The sequence below is a fragment of the Ambystoma mexicanum genome, chromosome 1q (assembly GCF_040938575.1).
Source record: "Ambystoma mexicanum isolate Mex_15411 chromosome 1q, UKY_AmexF1_1, whole genome shotgun sequence".
Classification (NCBI taxonomy): Eukaryota; Metazoa; Chordata; class Amphibia; order Caudata; family Ambystomatidae; genus Ambystoma; species Ambystoma mexicanum.
The window spans coordinates 1,499,251,011-1,499,271,029 of NC_090922.1; the positions used below are offsets into that span (position 1 = coordinate 1,499,251,011).

Consider the following 20,019-nt stretch of genomic DNA (forward strand, 5'->3'; position numbering starts at 1 on the left):
ATGATCATTGCAACACGCTGGCTGCAAAATACATATATACATGTGTGAATCTCTGTAGACCTGGAATAATGAACAACTCAGTAACCATGTGCTAACACAAATCACACCTCGCCCTTGCCAGGCCTACCCTTGGTATAGTAAGGCAGCGAGCTAGCATTTCATATTAGTGTTGGAATATCTGCGGTATAGCGCTAGATGTGCGAAGGAATTCTGTGGGAGCTCTTTGTGGGTCCCTCTGATATTTCAGGGTAATTTAACTGGGATTGTACTGGATGCTCCAGGCTATCCTTGGCCACGTTGATATAAAGTCACGCACCTGCCTGGTTCTGGTGGGATAGTAGGCAGAGAAAAGGGTAGTGGGCGCATCATGGCTGCCGAGGAGTGGAGCATCGACTGCCCTGGAGGACATATGCATTAATCCACATTTTCTCACTTTGTGTCCACAGCAAACCTGGCCGGCACAGACATCATCTTCCTGGTATGCTGCGTGCCCTTCACCGCCACCCTGTACCCGCTTCCCAGTTGGATCTTCGGAGACTTTATGTGCAAGTTTGTGGCATATCTGCAGCAGGTAACCCCACTCACCCATATCTGCAGCAGGTTGCCCCACTCACCCATATCTGCAGCAGGTTGCTCCACTCGACCATATCTGCAGCAGGTCACCTCATGCACCAATGCCTGCAGCAGATAACCTCACTCACCCATGCCTGCAGCAGGTAACCTCACTTACCCATGCCTGCAGCAGGTAACCCCACTCGCCTATGCCTGCAGTAGGTAACCTCACTCACCCATACCGGCAGCAGGTAACCCCACTCGACCATATCTGCAGCAGGTAACCCCAGTCACCCGTACCTACACCAGGTAACCCCACTCACCCATACCGGCAGCAGGTAACCCCACTCGACCATATCTGCAGCAGATCACCTCACGCACCAATGCCTGCAGCAGATAACCTCACTCACCCATGCCTCCAGCAGGTAACCTCATTTACCCATGCCTGCAGCAGGTAACCCCACTCGCCCATGCCTGCAGTAGGTAACCTCACTCACCCATACCGGCAGCAGGTAACTACACTCGACCATATCTGCAGCAGGTAACCCCAGTCACCCGTACCTACACCAGGTAACCCCACTCACCCATACCGGCAGCAGGTAACCCCACTCACCCATATCTGTAGCAGGTAACCCCAGTCACCCGTACCTGCAGCAGATAACTCCACTCACCCATGCCTACACCAGGTAACCCCACTCACCCATAACAGCAGTAGGTAACCCCACTCACCCATACATGCAGCAGGTAACCCCACTCGACCATATCTGCAGCAGGTAAACTCACTCACCCATACCTGCAGCAGGTTGCCCCACTCGACCATATCTGTCTCACGCACCAATGCCTGCAGCAGATAACCCACTCACCCATGCCTGCAGTTGGTAAACTCACTTACCCATGCCTGCAGCAGGTAACCCCACTCGCCTATGCCTGCACTAGGTAACCTCACTCACCCATACCGGCAGAAGGTAACCCCACTCGACCATATCTGCAGCAGGTAAACCCAGTTACCCGTACCTACACCAGGTAACCCCACTCACCCATACCGGCAGCAGTTAACCCCACTCAACCATATCTGCAGCAGGTAACCCCAGTCACCCGTACCTGCAGCAGATAACCCCACTCACCCATGCCTACACCAGGTAATCCCACTCACCCATACCAGCAGCAGGTAACCCCACTCACCCATACATGCAGCAGGTAACCCCACTCGACCATATCTGCAGCAGGTAACCCCACTCACCCATGCCTACACCAGGTAACTCCACTCACCCATACCAGCAGCAGGTAACCCCACTCACCCATGCCTACACCAGGTAACCCCACTCACCCATACCAGCAGCAGGTAACCCAACTCACATATACATGCAGCAGGTAACCCCACTCGACCATATCTGCAGCAGGTAGCCTCACCCACCCATGCCAGCAGCAGATAACCCTACTCACCCATGCCTGCAGCAGTTAACCTCACTCACCCATGCCTGTAGCAGGTAACCTCACTCGCCCATGCGTGCAGTAGCTAAACTCACTCACCCATACCTGCAGCAGGTAACCTTAGACACCCCTACCAGCAGAAGTTTACACCACTCATTCATACCTACAACAGGTATCCCCACTCAGCCATACTTGCAGCAGGTTGCACCACCCATCCATACCTGCAGCAGGTAACCTCCCTCACCCATACCTGCAGCAGGTTACACAACTCAGCTATACATGCAACAGGTATTGCCACTCAGCCATACCTGCAGCAGGTAACCTCACTCACCCATGCCTGCCCCAGGTAACCCCACTCGCCCATGCCTGCAGTATGTAGCCTCTCTCACCCATACTGGCAGCAGGTAACCCCACTCGACCATATCTGCAGCAGGTAACCCCAGTCACCCATACCTAAACCAGGTAACCCCACTCACCCATACCGGCAGCAGGTAACCCCACTCGAACATATCTGCAGCAAGTAACCCCACTCACCCATACCTACACCAGGTAACCCCACTCACTCATACCGGCAGCAGGTAACCCCACTCAACCATATCTGCAGAAGGTAACCGCAGTCACAAGTACCTGCACCAGATAACCCCACTCACCCATACCTACACCAGGTGACCCCACTCCCCATACCGGCAGCAGGTAACCCTACTCAACCATATCTGCAGCAGGTAACCCCAGTCACCCATACCTGCAGCAGATAACCCCACTCACCCATGCCTACACCAGGTAACCCCACTCACCCATACCAGCAGCAGGTAACCCCACTCACCCATACATGCAGCCGGTAACCCCACTCAACCATATCTGCAGCAGGTAACCCCACTCACCTATGCCTACACCAGGTAACCCCACTCACCCATGCCAGCAGCAGGTAACCCCACTCACCCATGCCTACACCAGGTAACCCCACTCACCCATACCAGCATCAGGTAACCCCACTCACCCATACATGCAGCAGGTAACCCCACTCGACCATATCTGTAGCAGGTAACCTCACCCACTGACACTTCATCAACTAATGTCCATACTCCTTGCGCACATGTGTGTAAATTTGGGGTAATGTCCGGGATTGCAAACCAGTTAAAAAGTGCAAAATATCGCCATTTCTGAATGCAAGCCCCCAGGAAGAGCAGAGTTTGAACAGGGTATACCTCCTGTGATATGTGATGGGTGCATGTAATTTCAAACCACTGTGTAGCTATGAAATATGTATTTGGTTCAAATCTAGATTTGTGTGCAAGTTGACAGGAGGAGTGGACTTTTTGCAGGCTGTAAAATGACATCACTCTGACACAACTTAGCTCCCCCAATCAGGGGAGAAATGAAAGCTTGGCCAATGATAAGTGGAGAGGGGCTGGCTAGTGATGCTGCTCACACACACCCATTTTAAAAACACATAAAAGCAGAGAGACAGGACAGATAGGGACCTTCAAATCCATTTGCAGCTGGAAGCTCTGCCGGAAAAATCCATACTTTACCTCCATCAACCTTCAGAGACCCAGACCAGACCAGCAGAGTAGAGCTGACCTGTTAGCAGAACCAGAGAGAGCTGACCCAGATCACTGTGAAGTGCAGAGGCCAGAGTCCAGTCTAAAACCTGACCAGATCCGTGGCAAGGCCCATTCTAATTCAAGAATATAGTCTGAGTACCTAGCAAGACTGTGCAGAACCAATCTCTTAGTTAAAATAATATAATTCAATCTATTTTAATCTAAGTAGAACTGCCTCCTAACTGTCACCTGTCATTTGCAAAGCTGTCACTTGTCATTTTCTAGTTGCAAGCTGCACTTGTCTTTTTTAACTTTAAAATTTCAAATCTGAAAAACGACCTTTATTTAATCGCTCATATCTCCATGACCGTTTGTGCCTTGAGACTTGCAGTAACTTTCCTCTGAAAGCTGAGATCCTAGGCTTTCATAGGATCCCAAAACGATATTGATAGCCCTTGTAGTTCTTCTGTAATAGCGCCCGGCGCATTCGCGAATTTTGCCGCGATTTGCAAATTTCTTCACGTGTAAAAATCTGCTGCTGCTTGCCTTCCATTTGCCAGAAATTCGTTTAACCTGCTAATTATCCCTGAATCATTGCTAGTGTGAGCCTGGACTAATATTAACTAGATACCACTCACCCTAAACCTCTAGAGGGAATTAAAAGCATTTTAGCATATTTTTTTTCTTCATTGCCAGCACATTTAAAAGCATTTGGGCCTGTGTTTTCAACTTCTGTAGTCTAAGTTGCTGGGTGAACTGAATTACATTTGAATTGCATTTCTGAGAATTGTGTGCCTTCCTTCCATTTCCTTGCATTGCATAAAAGGGGGGGGGGGGTGAATTGTACAAGAAAGTGATTACATTGTCTTTGCTGAAATTCTATCAAGTTATTTTCTTTACTGCATTTCATTCCACATTGCATCCATTTGAAACCATAAAAGTATTGTTGCTATCTTATCCATTTCATGTCAACTCCTTAGTGATTATCAAGAAGTGTGCTAGTGCCAGATTCTCCGTTGTTAATCTTTATCATATCAGATTAAGTGTGCTATTCAATTATTAATTTATTCTAAAGTGTGATATATATATCTATTGTTTAAACTATCAATTAAACCTTTTAACTTGCAAAACAGAACTACTTCTTGGCTCAGTGGGGTCAGGAGGATTCCAAGAGAGGGGTGTTATATAGTGGTAGTCATCCAGAACGCATGAACTGGACATAAAGATATATCAATAAGGGTTTTCATTCAGTATTCTAGACTAGGCGTTGACTTGGCTGTAGTGCTGAATTGAATCCTCTTACAAATTGGGGGCTCGTGCCGGACGTTTGGGTTAGATCTACCATTTGTGCAGATTAATACAGCGTGCCAGCCCACGCTGTGTTACGCTGTCGGATCACCACGCTGTGTTACGCTGTAAAGCACTCCTCATAGGAACGCTCTTAGGAAAAGGTCTGTTTTGCAAAAATAAAATACAAACTTCTGTAAGTCAGGACAGAGACCAATCTCTAGAATGACGACCTTAGTAGACATGAAAATAGCCAGAGAGCACCTCTTACATAAACTATTTGTGAGAGGTGAATGGACTGAACAGGGCCAGGATGCCTGGTTGCAGGCCATCACGTGACAGGTCACTGAAACAGGGTCAGACCTATGGAGAGATCAGGGTCCATTACATGTGGCCCTGAGTGAACTATATATGGCTCCTAAAGCCAAAGATGAACACAATAAGATTGCCAGGATAGCAGCATACCTGTACCTATATATGGGAGACATGCAGGATAAATGCACTGAAAGCCAAGATCTGGCAAATAGGCAACAGATGGCAGTAGAGAAGGCCCGATCTGATCTGGCCTCTTCTGAGCAGAGGCTGCAGAGGAGCCAGGAGTCAGAAAATGATAGTAGGCAATATATCATTAAAATAAAAGAGGATATGGGCATCCTACAACAGGAAAAGACAGACCAGGATACCAGATTTCTGGCCCTGCAGAAGCAGCACCAAGACAGTTTGGACTCCTTACTGCAGAACCAGAAAAAGTTGGAGCAACAGATCAATTTCAACAGGGCATGCGCGGAGCAGGTAGTCACCCTGCAAAGCCAGCTAGATAGAGAGAAAGAGGAGAGCAATAAACTGATTCTGAAAGACCTGGATACCAAGGCAGAGTTTGATGAGGAGCGCCAAAAAGCCGGTGCCTTTCAACGACAGAGGGATGACCTGGCAGCACAGATGCAGGCTCTCAGTCAGGAAAGAGACACTTTAGGCCAGGAAGTCTGCCACTTAAAAAAGGAAATTGAAGAAAATCACCTGGCCCTCCAGGGGCTGGGTGACCTCCAAAAAGAAAACCGGAACTTGGTAGAGCACACCAGAAGGGTGGAAGATGCTCTGGCAAGAAAGGAGCAGGCCAGTAGGGATGGGACTCAGGAGGTAAACCTCCTGCAGCAAAGACTGGCCCAGTTCTCCAGGACCAACCAGGAAGCACAGAGGGAAAATGAGGCCCTTTGTCAACACAATGATAGGCTCCAACAACAGGTAGCGATGCAGGAGAGACTGATAGAGTCTAGTAAGGCCTTGACTGAGGAACTGAAAGCACAAATGCAGGCCCTTGCATTGCAACAGGGAGCAGGGGCGGATAGAGATGAGGTCCGCTGGGAAAGAGAGACTCCTGACCATAACCTCAGGAGCCCTAACACCAGGGGCCTTCATCTCTCCCAGTACCTGGACTCTACCACCCCCATGTCCCCTGGCGCACATGAGCACAGGGCCACAGGGATGGCAGATTACTATCCAGCTAAAAGTATGGGGCTCATAGGCCAGTACCACTCAGGAATGGAGGGGTGGGCATCCGGGTATGGGCACCCAAGTACAGTACAGTTCAGTGGGGAACCCCAGGAGAGTAGGCCCCTTAAGGGCATCCTGAAAACCTCTGCCCAGTTAGGTCAGTGGGGGGGGTACCCAGCAAATCCTGGCAGCAAGGAGGGATCTGAGGACTCCTCTGAGCACCACAGGAAACAGGAGACCAGGTCCCCACATTCTGCCAGCCATTCCCAGGCTCGCAGAATCCGGGAAAACCTGGAAGAACAGACAGGAACCTCTGGGAGCAGTGCCTCTGAGTCAGAGGATGAATGGACAAGGGTTACCCGAACCAAAAAGGCCAATAAGGCAAAAAGGGCCTTGCTTAAGGACCCCTTAAAGCAGATTAAGGCGATCAGGAGCGTCATCACGCCTTACCATAAGAACGCTAAGTATTCTGTTTGGGAGCACTTAGAGTTGTTTGAGCAAATGATGGAGACTTTCCATTTGAAGGACAGCCAAAGCTGTATTCAATATGTAAAGTGGACCTTCTCCCCGGAATACTCCAGTTTCTTTGCGGGGCTGGAGGACCAAAATCATTTAAGATGGTCCACCTATAAGGCGGCCATCTTGAAACATTTTTCTGTTCACAGAAATCCTCAAGAGGCTCGCAAGGCAGCCTACAATTTGCAATGTGGGGAGGATCAGGCCCCACAAGAATTTGTGCAAGAACTGAAACGTGCTTTTGCGCAGACCACCAGAAGGGTGCGCACAGACAGTAGAGAATTCATTAATACATTTTTTCATGCCTTGCCCAAATACATAATGACCCAGCTCGTGAGGGATTTTCACGAGAAAAGATCTTTAGACTGGGTCATTGAACAGGCTACCCGGATCTATGAGGTGCAGAAACCGGTAGATAGCAAAAATAATGCCCAGAAAAACCCCAAAGCCAACAGCACCCCTGCTGCTGCCAAGGTGGCAGAGGTAAAGGTCACCCCCGTTTTAGAGTTGGAGATGGGGGGGCCTAAAAACCTACCTGCACCTAATAATGCTAGGCCCAGAAGGTCCTCGGGCCAGTCACAGACAGGGAGCCAGGGAGGCAGCCCCACAAATGGGGTCCCTCGCTCTCCTGATTATGTAAGCCCCCGTTACAAGGGAAACAGACCCATCCTGGGTTATGTGTGGACTCCTCCAGCCCAAGGGGGGGGATCCAGCCAAGCACCTAACCCAGGGAACTTCCCTCCCAACTTCCCACCGGAGGGCAGAAATTTTCCAAATCCTGGGCAGAACTTTTTCCCCAGGTATCCACCCAACTTCCAACCCCAAAATCATCCATCCTTCTTTCCCCAATTCCCTGAGCCCAGACCACTGAATCCGGGAGAGGGGAGGCCAAGGGTGGAGGGGTACCCAAATCTTCCCAACCCGGGGTATTACCAGAGGAGGGACAGCTACCCTTCCCGGGATCAGCCCAGGGGAGAAAACAGGGCCCCGTATCAGCCTGAGCGGGTTTCCCAGTTAGAGCGCCAGGTCCAAAATATGGCACGGGATCTGGGTCACATACTGAGGGCTCAGCAGAACCCTCAGATGGGCGTGCCGGCGCAGAACGCACCCAACTCTGGACCTGGTGCTCCAGAACAATGACGGGGGCAGCACCCCGATAACTCACCGGTTCCCAGGGAGGAGGCACAAGGGGAAGGGGGGTGTAAAAGCCTTGGAGGAAGCTTGCTTCCTCACTTGTAAACAGCCCCTGGAAACCCAGGAACCGGAAACAAAATCTCCTGCCCCTGAAAATCTGCCTCCTAAGGAGCAGAGGGGTGGTAGGAGAAACAAAAGACCCAAACAGACACAGTTTGAGGAGGAGGTACAGATCTTCCAATTTGAGGGAGAGGGATCCTCAGAGGATCCTGGGAAAAGGATCTTCTCCTTCAGAGATGGGGGAACTCCTCCCAAAGAAAAATGGGTCCCTAGGGATGCAAATCCAGACTGGGGAGATGTGGAGACTGAGCTACCGCCGCCCACCATCTCATCCCAGAACCAACAGCAAGAAAATCCCCTGGTTCAAACCCATCCTGGTGACTGCCTCCAAAAAGGGGGGGGCGGCCCAGAACCGGAGCCAGGGGAACCCACAATGGCTCTGATCTCCAGTTGCCAACTTTTTCTTTCAGATTCCCAAGGCTCTCCGCAGAATTCCGCCCAAATCTCTTCGCTAGCGATGTCCAAAACCAGAAAGTTAGCCCACCAGTTGTCCAAAAATGTGCATTATCTGTGCCCCCTTGAGGAGAAGGAGGGAAGATACTATGCCCCGGTACAAGTACAGGGGCAGGGTACAATTTTGGCGCTGGTGGACACAGGATCTCAAGCTACCCTTCTGTCCAGAAGGGCCTTTGATGAACTGAATGCAGGAAGGGGAGAGAATTACCAAATTCCTCTCACCTCACTTCCTGGACAACTCCAGAACTTTGACGGGAAGGAAATTCCCGTCGAGGGGACGGCAGACTTGGACATTAAAATTGGGCGACACAAGTTGAAACACCCGGTCATAGTAGTGACCCCAGAGGGCACCCCTTGTTTACTAGGGAATGACCTCCTGGGAAGGTTGTCGCCCCTAATAGATTGCGTAAACAAGGTCCTCTGGACCCAGACTAGCCGACCAATAAAATTAAAACAGAGTGTCAACCATGTTAGTTTAAACGGCACCTGCCACATGGTTGAACAAAAATCTGACCAAGTAGAATTTCACTTCCAGAACAACCAGATTCCAGACGTGACAGTAATAGCAGTAGGACAACAGACTGGTGATGGGGGGTCCTCTCTATTTCTGAAAATCAACCTCCCTTCCAGTCTAAAGTGGTACTCCACGCTGGAAGGAAACACCCTGAAATTCTATACTAATCCACAATCAGAAACTCCCACTCCTATAGTCCAGAAAGATGTGAAATCAGCTCAGAGCCTGGCTGAGATTCAGCAAATTGGAGAGCAGTTGTTCATCCCTGTCCAGTTAAATGATGGGAAGGACTCTGTTCTCGCTCGAGTGTGTGTGAACAACGGTAAGAGCTTCATCAGCGAAGCCATGTTCCGCCAACTCCCAAAAGATCCAGCCATTCCCACATTCAAACTGATAGACAAATGGGAAATGGACCTGGAAGCACCCAATTCCAAACATCTCCTGCCAAGCAGGTGTATGCTCAAAATCTCCATTGGCAACAAGAGCATAGTCCATAACTGTTGGGTCGTGCGAGACGTCACTGCCGCCTTTTACTTAGGCAGTGTCATTCTCAATCGCTTTGCCATTAGTTTGGACCTAATAAACTTCAAAGCTTGGTCCCGATTAGCGGAGAATCCCATGGGCTTTGATGATCCAGAAAAAGCATTTAGGTCAGCTCAATTGCTACCTTATGCAGTTGAGATTCAGATCAAAGAGGAAGTCACCATCCCAGAAAGGACCCGACAATTCTCCCTGGAAGTGAAAGTTAAAAGAGGACAACATTTGAAAAACCCTGATGCTTACATACATCTAAATGCTTCTCTCCAACTGCAAGGGTTAGGGGTAAACCCAACTCCATTAGTCAACATAGAACATGACACCATTCCAATAGAGGTGGATAACAGCGACTTAAAGAGTATTACTCTAGCCGCAGGCACCATTATTGGAATGGCGGTTGAAGACCAACATTTTTCCATCGACTTAGTAAATGAACTGTTAGGACAATCCCCAAGGACTGTTTTGACAGTGACAGTGAGGACAATACAACACCAGACAGGATTTTTACCCGGCATGGGGGGAACTTCCTGGTGTACACTTCTTGCCCTTATGGTAAGGAAGATGTGACTTGTGACTTCAGGAGGCATGAGGTGATTTTCCAGGTCCATGAGGGCTGCCTTTCCCACCTGAAGCCTCCGGTCCAAATCAGCACTCTGACCAGGGACTTCTCCACCCAGCTGGAGGAGGCCGCGGAGATAGCCAAACCAGAAGTCTTTCCAGGCTTCAGGCAGATGGTGGAAGAGAGAGTCAACCTAGCTGATGCCTGTGTGACTCTGGAACAAAAGCAAAAGTTGAAACAAGTTTTCTTGGATTTCCAAGATCTCTTTGCGGTAGACTCATATGACTGTGGTCGCACCGACATCCACACAACAACAATCCCCACGGACCCTGGCATGACTCCAGTGTTTGTGAAGCAATATCGCTTGCCTCTCGCATCAATGGAGTCCCTTACTGAAATAATTAAGAACCTTGAGTCCTGGGGAATAATCCGTCCAGTCCACAGCACCTTCAATAATCCGGTGCTGGGAATATTGAAGCCAAACGGCCAGTGGAGACTCTGCGCCGACCTCAGGGAGCTCAACAAACGGGTCCATACTTCCCGATGGCCTCTGCCCTACATTGACCAAGGGCTGGCCCAGATCCAGGGGTCACAGGTATTCACTGCAATAGACCTGACCAATGGATACTGGACTGTGCCTGTCAGCAGGGAGGACCAATACAAACTGGCTTTTACCTTTGGGGGCCAGCAGTATACATGGACCCGGACTCCCTTCGGATACCTTAACTCCGGTAATGAGTTCAACATTTTCCTACATAAGGCCATGCCTGACCTGGGTGCGAGGGGTAACCTGGCTTATGTAGATGATGTCCTCATCAAAAGTTCATCTGTGGAGGAACACATAGCGGAGATCCGTTATGTTCTGACGCAGTTGAGGGCCGCCGGAGCAAAACTTTCCTTTCAAAAAGCACAGTGGTGTAGAACCCGTGTTAATTTCTTGGGGCATGAGATTACTCCTCAGGGTCTCTGTCCCCAGGAAAAGAAAGTGGAAGCACTTCAGAAACTGAAAGACCCCACAACTCTGCGGGAACTAAGGAGCCTCCTTGGACTGACTAATTACAGCAGAAAGTTCATTGAGGGCTACGCAGAGATCACCAGACCCCTGATTCATCTCCTGAAAGGGGGGTCAAGTGGGAATGGGGTCCAGAACAAGCCGAGGCGGTAAAACAACTCAAGAGAAGCCTCTCACAATTGCCTTGCCTAGCTTAGCCTGTCAGAAACAAGGCGTTCTTCCTGGAGACGGGGTTCTCTAATACGTGCTTGACGGCAGTATTATACCAAAAGCATGACAAGGTCAATAAAGTAATCTCCTATGCGAGCAAAACTTTATCCTCTGTGGAGGAAAAATTCAACGATTGTGAGAAGCCACTCCTGGCGACGGTGTGGGCATTGAAGAATTACCGCCCGTTTATCCAGGGGGAACACATCATAGTGGAGACTCCACACCAGCCTCTGCAATATCTCCAAAGTGACAGAATCCGGGCCGGAAATGTGAGTAATTCCCGAATTACTTCCTGGATTCTGTCAATGCAAGGCTTTCCTGTGGAGGTCAGATATGGCCAAAACAAGAAGAGTCCCCTCGCGCAAGGTCTGGCTGACTTGCATGATTGTGCCAGAGAAAACTGTCTCGAGGACGAAAGTCTAAAAATCAAGGACAACATGGAGGCATACCTTAATTCCCCACACAAAGTCTTTGAAGAGGACAAGTGTGAGGGAATGCCCACTGTCTATGTGGATGGATGCTCTTACCATGTTGACAACAACGGGGAGAAAGAACTGGTGGCCGGCGTAGGAAATGCATGGGTGAATGAGTCCCCAGAACCCTCCGCTGGGTACAAAATTGGTCCTCGAAGTAGTCAGGTGGCAGAATTGATGGCTGTGCATCAGGCCATCCTCACTGCTGTCCAGCATCAACTCCACGAACTGGTCATAATCACAGATTCGGATTATGTACGGAACGGGTTCGTGGAGCACCTGGTTAATTGGAAAACCAGAGGCATGTTATGTGCTAACAACAAACCCTTGAAACATGGGAAGTTGATCCAAAACATTGATGATCTGGTCACCTCGAAAGGAATGACCATCTATTGGAAGAAGATCAAGGGTCATTCCAAAATAGAGGGACCAGACAAAACTGGAAATGACCTAGCTGATCAGCTGGCCAAAACCGGGGCCATCCAAGGGGATCTAATTGAGATTGAGTCCCTGTTGGGGGAAATCCAGGTCACTGCTATCACTAGGTCCCAGACAAATGCTCACAACGACCTTTCAATTGCACAATGGAGTAAGGAGACCCCTGATGCTGATTTAATTACCGCTCAGAAGGGGGATCCAATAATTGGTAAATTTTACCAACACCTTGAGGACCCTGAGAACTTTCCCCTGACGGATACCGATTACATTGGGAAAGAGGACCTAAGAGTGTTGATGAAATGTCCAAAAATGTTCCGGATCCAAGACGGTTTGTTGGTAAGGAAATCCAAAGCTGGCCACGATCAGTGGGTGGTTCCTACCTCATTCCGAAGCCTGATGTTAAGTCACGCCCATGATGCGGCCACCGCCGGTCATAGGGGGTTTCACACAACATTGGAAATCTTAAGAGAGGTTGCATACTGGCCACACATGGGGCAGGACCTCGACCAATACTTGAAGGGGTGTCTTGTGTGTGCACAATTTCAGCCATCATCCCTCACGCACCGTGCGCCTCTCCAAAAGCGGGGGATGACACTGCCATGGTCAGATTTACAAATCGACTTTGTAGGCCCCGTGATTCGCTCTGCTAGGGGGAATAAGTACATGTTGACTGTGACATGCTTGTTTACCAAGTGGGTGGAATGTCTCCCAGCCCCAAATTGCAAGGCAGAAACGGCAGCCGCCTTGATGATTAACCACATCTTTTCCCGTTTTGGTCTACCTCAAAGGATTGAGTCAGACAGAGGTAGCCACTTCACCAGTGAAGTAATGACAAAGATGTGGGAGATACTGGGGGTCAAAAGGAAGTTGCATATTGCTTACCGGCCAGCTTCTTCTGGGGCAGTAGAGAGATATAACCGGACAATTGTGAGCATCTTAAAGAAGTTTGTGGCAGATTCTGGGCCAAGTTGGGATATCCGATTACCTCTGGTCCTAATGGCCATCAGATCTACCCCTTCATCTGCAACCAAAATGTCACCATTTGAGTTGATGACTGGGCGCAAGATGGTGCTTCCGCAGCATTTGCTCTACAGGACCCAAGAGCAGACACTAATAAATGCCTCCACAACTCATGAGTATGTGGAGAATTTAAGGAAACACCTTCAACATGCTTTTGCTTATGCTCAGCGGAATCTAGAAAGATCAGCTGATAGCATGAAGACCCACTATGACCTGAAGACTTCCAGGAAGGAATATCAGGTGGGAGACCGGGTCTATCTATACAACTTCCAAAGGAACCAGGCCAAGCAGCGCAAATTTTTGCCTACATGGAAGGGACCCTTTGAGATCATCGACAAGATCTCCCCTGTGGCCTACAAAATCCACATCCCCAAAGGTCCTTTGGCAGCGGGGGAAGACAAGTGGGTCCACATAAACCAGTTGAAATGTTGCCATCCCAGGCACACTCTGCAACAACTGGAGGAATCCTCTGGAATCCTAGCGGGTACTGTCTCAGATTAATTCAGTTCCAACCATAAAACATACCACATCTAGTCTCTAAAATATTGTGATTTGCATGAAACTGTATCTTAGTTATACTGTTTTTTTTTTCAAAATAAGAATGTAATGTTTCGTTATGATGAAATGCATATGCTGCCCCACTATCTCAACAGTGGTGGAAAAAAACGTCTATGAATAGGTATTGCCGCTCTTCCTTTGTCGTCCTAGGAGAAAGAAAACCTGGAGACGGGCCAAGGAGGACGATCCGGAGACCGGGAGCAGAGACACAACGGGCCCGGTGTACCGCCCAATATTCCCATCAGGACCGGCGAGGAGAACCGATCGATCAGTACCGGATGGAGGAAAAGATGCTGAACTGTGCCATCTATTGGAAGAAGATGAGGAAACATCCCAGGTCTTGCGAGTCCCATTCGTGAAATAGAATGGCCATCGCAAGAGGGGGGCTTGCGGGATGTATTTACCCATGCATCCGAGCCCTACCTCAAAACTGTGCAGTACTGACATGGAAAACATCATGATGGCCAGAGCTTCCCAGAAAATGCACAGGGAAATGCATGAAGAATAGGCTGCCACTCATTTTTGCCGATGTTATGGGCACAGAAGGACGCTGCCTAAAACCACCATTGGACTACCCACACAGTAGTCATCAACTAATGTCCATACTCCTTGCGCACATGTGTGTAAATTTGGGGTAATGTCCGGGATTGCAAACCAGTTAAAAAGTGCAAAATATCGCCATTTCTGAATGCAAGCCCCCAGGAAGAGCAGAGTTTGAACAGGGTATACCTCCTGTGATATGTGATGGGTGCATGTAATTTCAAACCACTGTGTAGCTATGAAATATGTATTTGGTTCAAATCTAGATTTGTGTGCAAGTTGACAGGAGGAGTGGACTTTCTGCAGGCTGTAAAATGACATCACTCTGACACAACTTAGCTCCCCCAATCAGGGGAGAAATGAAAGCTTGGCCAATGATAAGTGGAGAGGGGCTGGCTAGTGATGCTGCTCACACACACCCATTTTAAAAACACATAAAAGCAGAGAGACAGGACAGATAGGGACCTTCAAATCCATTTGCAGCTGGAAGCTCTGCCGGGAAAATCCATACTTTACCTCCATCAACCTTCAGAGACCCAGACCAGACCAGCAGAGTAGAGCTGACCTGTTAGCAGAACCAGAGAGAGCTGACCCAGAGTCCAGTCTAAAACCTGACCAGATCCGTGGCAAGGCCCATTCTAATTCAAGAATATAGTGTGAGTACCTAGCAAGACTGTGCAGAACCAATCTCTTAGTTAAAATAATATAATTCAATCTATTTTAATCTAAGTAGAACTGCCTCCTAACTGTCACCTGTCATTTGCAAAGCTGTCACTTGTCATTTTCTAGTTGCAAGCTGCACTTGTCTTTTTTAACTTTAAAATTTCAAATCTGAAAAACGACCTTTATTTAATCGCTCATATCTCTGTGACCGTTTGTGCTAGAGACTTGCAGTAACTTTCCTCTGAAAGCTGAGATCCTAGGCTTTCATAGGACCCCAAAAAGATATTGATAGCCCTTGTAGTTCTTCTGTAATAGCGCCCGGCGCATTCGCGAATTTTGCCGCGATTTGCAAATTTCTTCACGTGTAAAAATCTGCTGCTGCTTGCCTTCCATTTGCCAGAAATTCGTTTAACCTGCTAATTATCCCTGAATCATTGCTAGTGTGAGCCTGGACTAATATTAACTAGATACCACTCACCCTAAACCTCTAGAAGGAATTAAAAGCATTTTAGCATATTTTTTTTCTTCATTGCCAGCACATTTAAAAGCATTTGGGCCTGTGTTTTCAACTTCTGTAGTCTAAGTTGCTGGGTGAACTGAATTACATTTGAATTGCATTTCTGAGAATTGTGTGCCTTCCTTCCATTTCCTTGCATTGCATAAAAGGGGGGGGGGGGTGAATTGTACAAGAAAGTGATTACATTGTCTTTGCTGAAATTCTATCAAGTTATTTTCTTTACTGCATTTCATTCCACATTGCATCCATTTGAAACCATAAAAGTATTGTTGCTATCTTATCCATTTCATGTCAACTCCTTAGTGATTATCAAGAAGTGTGCTAGTGCCAGATTCTCCGTTGTTAATCTTTATCATATCAGATTAAGTGTGCTATTCAATTATTAATTTATTCTAAAGTGTGATATATATATCTATTGTTTAAACTATCAATTAAACCTTTTAACTTGCAAAACAGAACTACTTCTTGGCTCAGTGGGGTCAGGAGGATTCCAAGAGAGGGGTGTTATATAGGGGTAGTCATCCAGAACGCATGAACTGGACATAAAGATATATCAATAAGGGTTTTCATTCAGTATTCTAGACTAGGCGTTGACTTGGCTGTAGTGCTGAATTGAATCCTCTTACAAATTGGGGGCTCGTGCCGGACGTTTGGGTTAGATCTACCATTTGTGCAGATTAATACAACGTGCCAGCCGACCAGATACACATATCCGGTCGGATCACCACGCTGTGTTACGCTGTAAAGCACTCCTCATAGGAACGCTCTTAGGAAAAGGTCTGTTTTGCAAAAATAAAATACAAACTTCTGTAAGTCAGGACAGAGACCAATCTCTAGAATGACGACCTTAGTAGACATGAAAATAGCCAGAGAGCACCTCTTACATAAACTATTTGTGAGAGGTGAATGGACTGAACAGGGCCAGGATGCCTGGTTGCAGGCCATCACGCGACAGGTCACTGAAACAGGGTCAGACCTATGGAGAGATCAGGGTCCATTACATGTGGCCCTGAGTGAACTATATATGGCTCCTAAAGCCAAAGATGAACACAATAAGATTGCCAGGATAGCAGCATACCTGTACCTATATATGGGAGACATGCAGGATAAATGCACTGAAAGCCAAGATCTGGCAAATAGGCAACAGATGGCAGTAGAGAAGGCCCGATCTGATCTGGCCTCTTCTGAGCAGAGGCTGCAGAGGAGCCAGGAGTCAGAAAATGATAGTAGGCAATATATCATTAAAATAAAAGAGGATATGGGCATCCTACAACAGGAAAAGACAGACCAGGATACCAGATTTCTGGCCCTGCAGAAGGAGCACCAAGACAGTTTGGACTCCTTACTGCAGAACCAGAAAAAGTTGGAGCAACAGATCAATTTCAACAGGGCATGCGCGGAGCAGGTAGTCACCCTGCAAAGCCAGCTAGATAGAGAGAAAGAGGAGAGCAATAAACTGATTCTGAAAGACCTGGATACCCAGGCAGAGTTTGATGAGGAGCGCCAAAAAGCCGGTGCCTTTCAACGACAGAGGGACGACCTGGCAGCACAGATGCAGGCTCTCAGTCAGGAAAGAGACACTTTAGGCCAGGAAGTCTGCCACTTAAAAAAGGAAATTGAAGAAAATCACCTGGCCCTCCAGGGGCTGGGTGACCTCCAAAAAGAAAACCGGAACTTGGTAGAGCACACCAGAAGGGTGGAAGATGCTCTGGCAAGAAAGGAGCAGGCCAGTAGGGATGGGACTCAGGAGGTAAACCTCCTGCAGCAAAGACTGGCCCAGTTCTCCAGGACCAACCAGGAAGCACAGAGGGAAAATGAGGCCCTTTGTCAACACAATGATAGGCTCCAACAACAGGTAGCGATGCAGGAGAGACTGATAGAGTCTAGTAAGGCCTTGACTGAGGAACTGAAAGCACAAATGCAGGCTCTTGCATTGCAACAGGGAGCAGGGGCGGATAGAGATGAGGTCCGCTGGGAAAGAGAGACTCCTGACCATAACCTCAGGAGCCCTAACACCAGGGGCCTTCATCTCTCCCAGTCCCTGGACTCTACCACCCCCATGTCCCCTGGCGCACATGAGCACAGGGCCACAGGGATGGCAGATTACTATCCAGCTAAAAGTATGGGGCTCATAGGCCAGTACCACTCAGGAATGGAGGGGTGGGCATCCGGGTATGGGCACCCAAGTACAGTACAGTTCAGTGGGGAACCCCGGGAGAGTAGGCCCCTTAAGGGAATCCTGAAAACCTCTGCCCAGTTAGGTCAGTGGGGGGGGTTCCCAGCAAATCCTGGCAGCAAGGAGGGATCTGAGGACTCCTCTGAGCACCACAGGAAACAGGAGACCAGGTCCCCACATTCTGCCAGCCATTCCCAGGCTCGCAGAATCCTGGAAAACCTGGAAGAACAGACAGGAACCTCTGGGAGCAGTGCCTCTGAGTCAGAGGATGAATGGACAAGGGTTACCCGAACCAAAAAGGCCAATAAGGCAAAAAGGGCCTTGCTTAAGGACCCCTTAAAGCAGATCAAGGCGATCAGGAGCGTCATCACGCCTTACCATAAGAACGCTAAGTATTCTGTTTGGGAGCACTTAGAGTTGTTTGAGAAAATGATGGAGACTTTCCATTTGAAGGACAGCCAAAGCTGTATTCAATATGTAAAGTGGACCTTCTCCCCGGAATACTCCAGTTTCTTTGCGGGGCTGGAGGACCAAAATCATTTAAGATGGTCCACCTATAAGGCGGCCATCTTGAAACATTTTTCTGTTCACAGAAATCCTCAAGAGGCTCGCAAGGCAGCCTACAATTTGCAATGTGGGGAGGATCAGGCCCCACAAGAATTTGTGCAAGAACTGAAACGTGCTTTTGCGCAGACCACCAGAAGGGTGCGCACAGACAGTAGAGAATTCATTAATACATTTTTTCATGCCTTGCCCAAATACATAATGACCCAGCTCGTGAGGGATTTTCACGAGAAAAGATCTTTAGACTGGGTCATTGAACAGGCTACCCGGATCTATGAGGTGCAGAAACCGGTAGATAGCAAAAATAATGCCCAGAAAAACCCCAAAGCCAACAGCACCCCTGCTGCTGCCAAGGTGGCAGAGGTAAAGGTCACCCCCGTTTTAGAGTTGGAGATGGGGGGGCCTAAAAACCTACCTGCACCTAATAATGCTAGGCCCAGAAGGTCCTCGGGCCAGTCACAGACAGGGAGCCAGGGAGGCAGCCCCACAAATGGGGTCCCTCGCTCTCCTGATTATGTAAGCCCCCATTACAAGGGAAACAGACCCATCCTGGGTTATGTGTGGACTCCTCCAGCCCAAGGGGGGGGATCCAGCCAAGCACCTAACCCAGGGAACTTCCCTCCCAACTTCCCACCGGAGGGCAGAAATTCTCCAAATCCTGGGCAGAACTTTTTCCCCAGGTATCCACCCAACTTCCAACCCCAAAATCATCCATCCTTCTTTCCCCAATTCCCTGAGCCCAGACCACTGAATCCGGGAGAGGGGAGGCCAAGGGTGGAGGGGTACCCAAATCTTCCCAACCCGGGGTATTACCAGAGGAGGGACAGCTACCCTTCCCGGGATCAGCCCAGGGGAGAAAACAGGGCCCCGTATCAGCCTGAGCGGGTTTCCCAGTTAGAGCGCCAGGTCCAAAATATGGCACGGGATCTGGGTCACATACTGAGGGCTCAGCAGAACCCTCAGATGGGCGTGCCGGCGCAGAACGCACCCAACTCTGGACCTGGTGCTCCAGAACAATGACGGGGGCAGCACCCCGATAACTCACCGGTTCCCAGGGAGGAGGCACAAGGGGAAGGGGGGTGTAAAAGCCTTGGAGGAAGCTTCCTTCCTCACTTGTAAACAGCCCCTGGAAACCCAGGAACCGGAAACAAAATCTCCTGCCCCTGAAAGTCTGCCTCCTAAGGAGCAGAGGGGTGGTAGGAGAAACAAAAGACCCAAACAGACACAGTTTGAGGAGGAGGTACAGATCTTCCAATTTGAGGGAGAGGGATCCTCAGAGGATCCTGGGAAAAGGATCTTCTCCTTCAGAGATGGGGGAACTCCTCCCAAAGAAAAATGGGTCCCTAGGGATGCAAATCCAGACTGGGGAGATGTGGAGACTGAGCTACCGCCGCCCACCATCTCATCCCAGAACCAACAGCAAGAAAATCCCCTGGTTCAAACCCATCCTGGTGACTGCCTCCAAAAAGGGGGGGGCGGCCCAGAACCGGAGCCAGGTGAACCCACAATGGCTCTGATCTCCAGTTGCCAACTTTTTCTTTCAGATTCCCAAGGCTCTCCGCAGAATTCCGCCCAAATCTCTTCGCTAGCGATGTCCAAAACCAGAAAGTTAGCCCACCAGTTGTCCAAAAATGTGCATTATCTGTGCCCCCTTGAGGAGAAGGAGGGAAGATACTATGCCCCGGTACAAGTACAGGGGCAGGGTAC

At 49.0% G+C, this 20,019-nt stretch overlaps 1 protein-coding gene across 3 annotated transcripts in view; it reads left to right on the plus strand.

The window, feature by feature from the left end:
• The window catches only part of LOC138550306 (G-protein coupled receptor 54-like), a 394,439-nt gene that overhangs the window by 196,545 nt on the left and 177,875 nt on the right, over positions 1–20,019 (plus strand). For all 3 annotated transcript variants that reach the window (XM_069642402.1, XM_069642400.1, XM_069642401.1), the window contains exon 2: positions 447–571. In XM_069642402.1, coding sequence (XP_069498503.1) covers positions 447–571 — 125 coding nt within the window. The remainder of the gene's footprint in view (positions 1–446; positions 572–20,019) is intronic.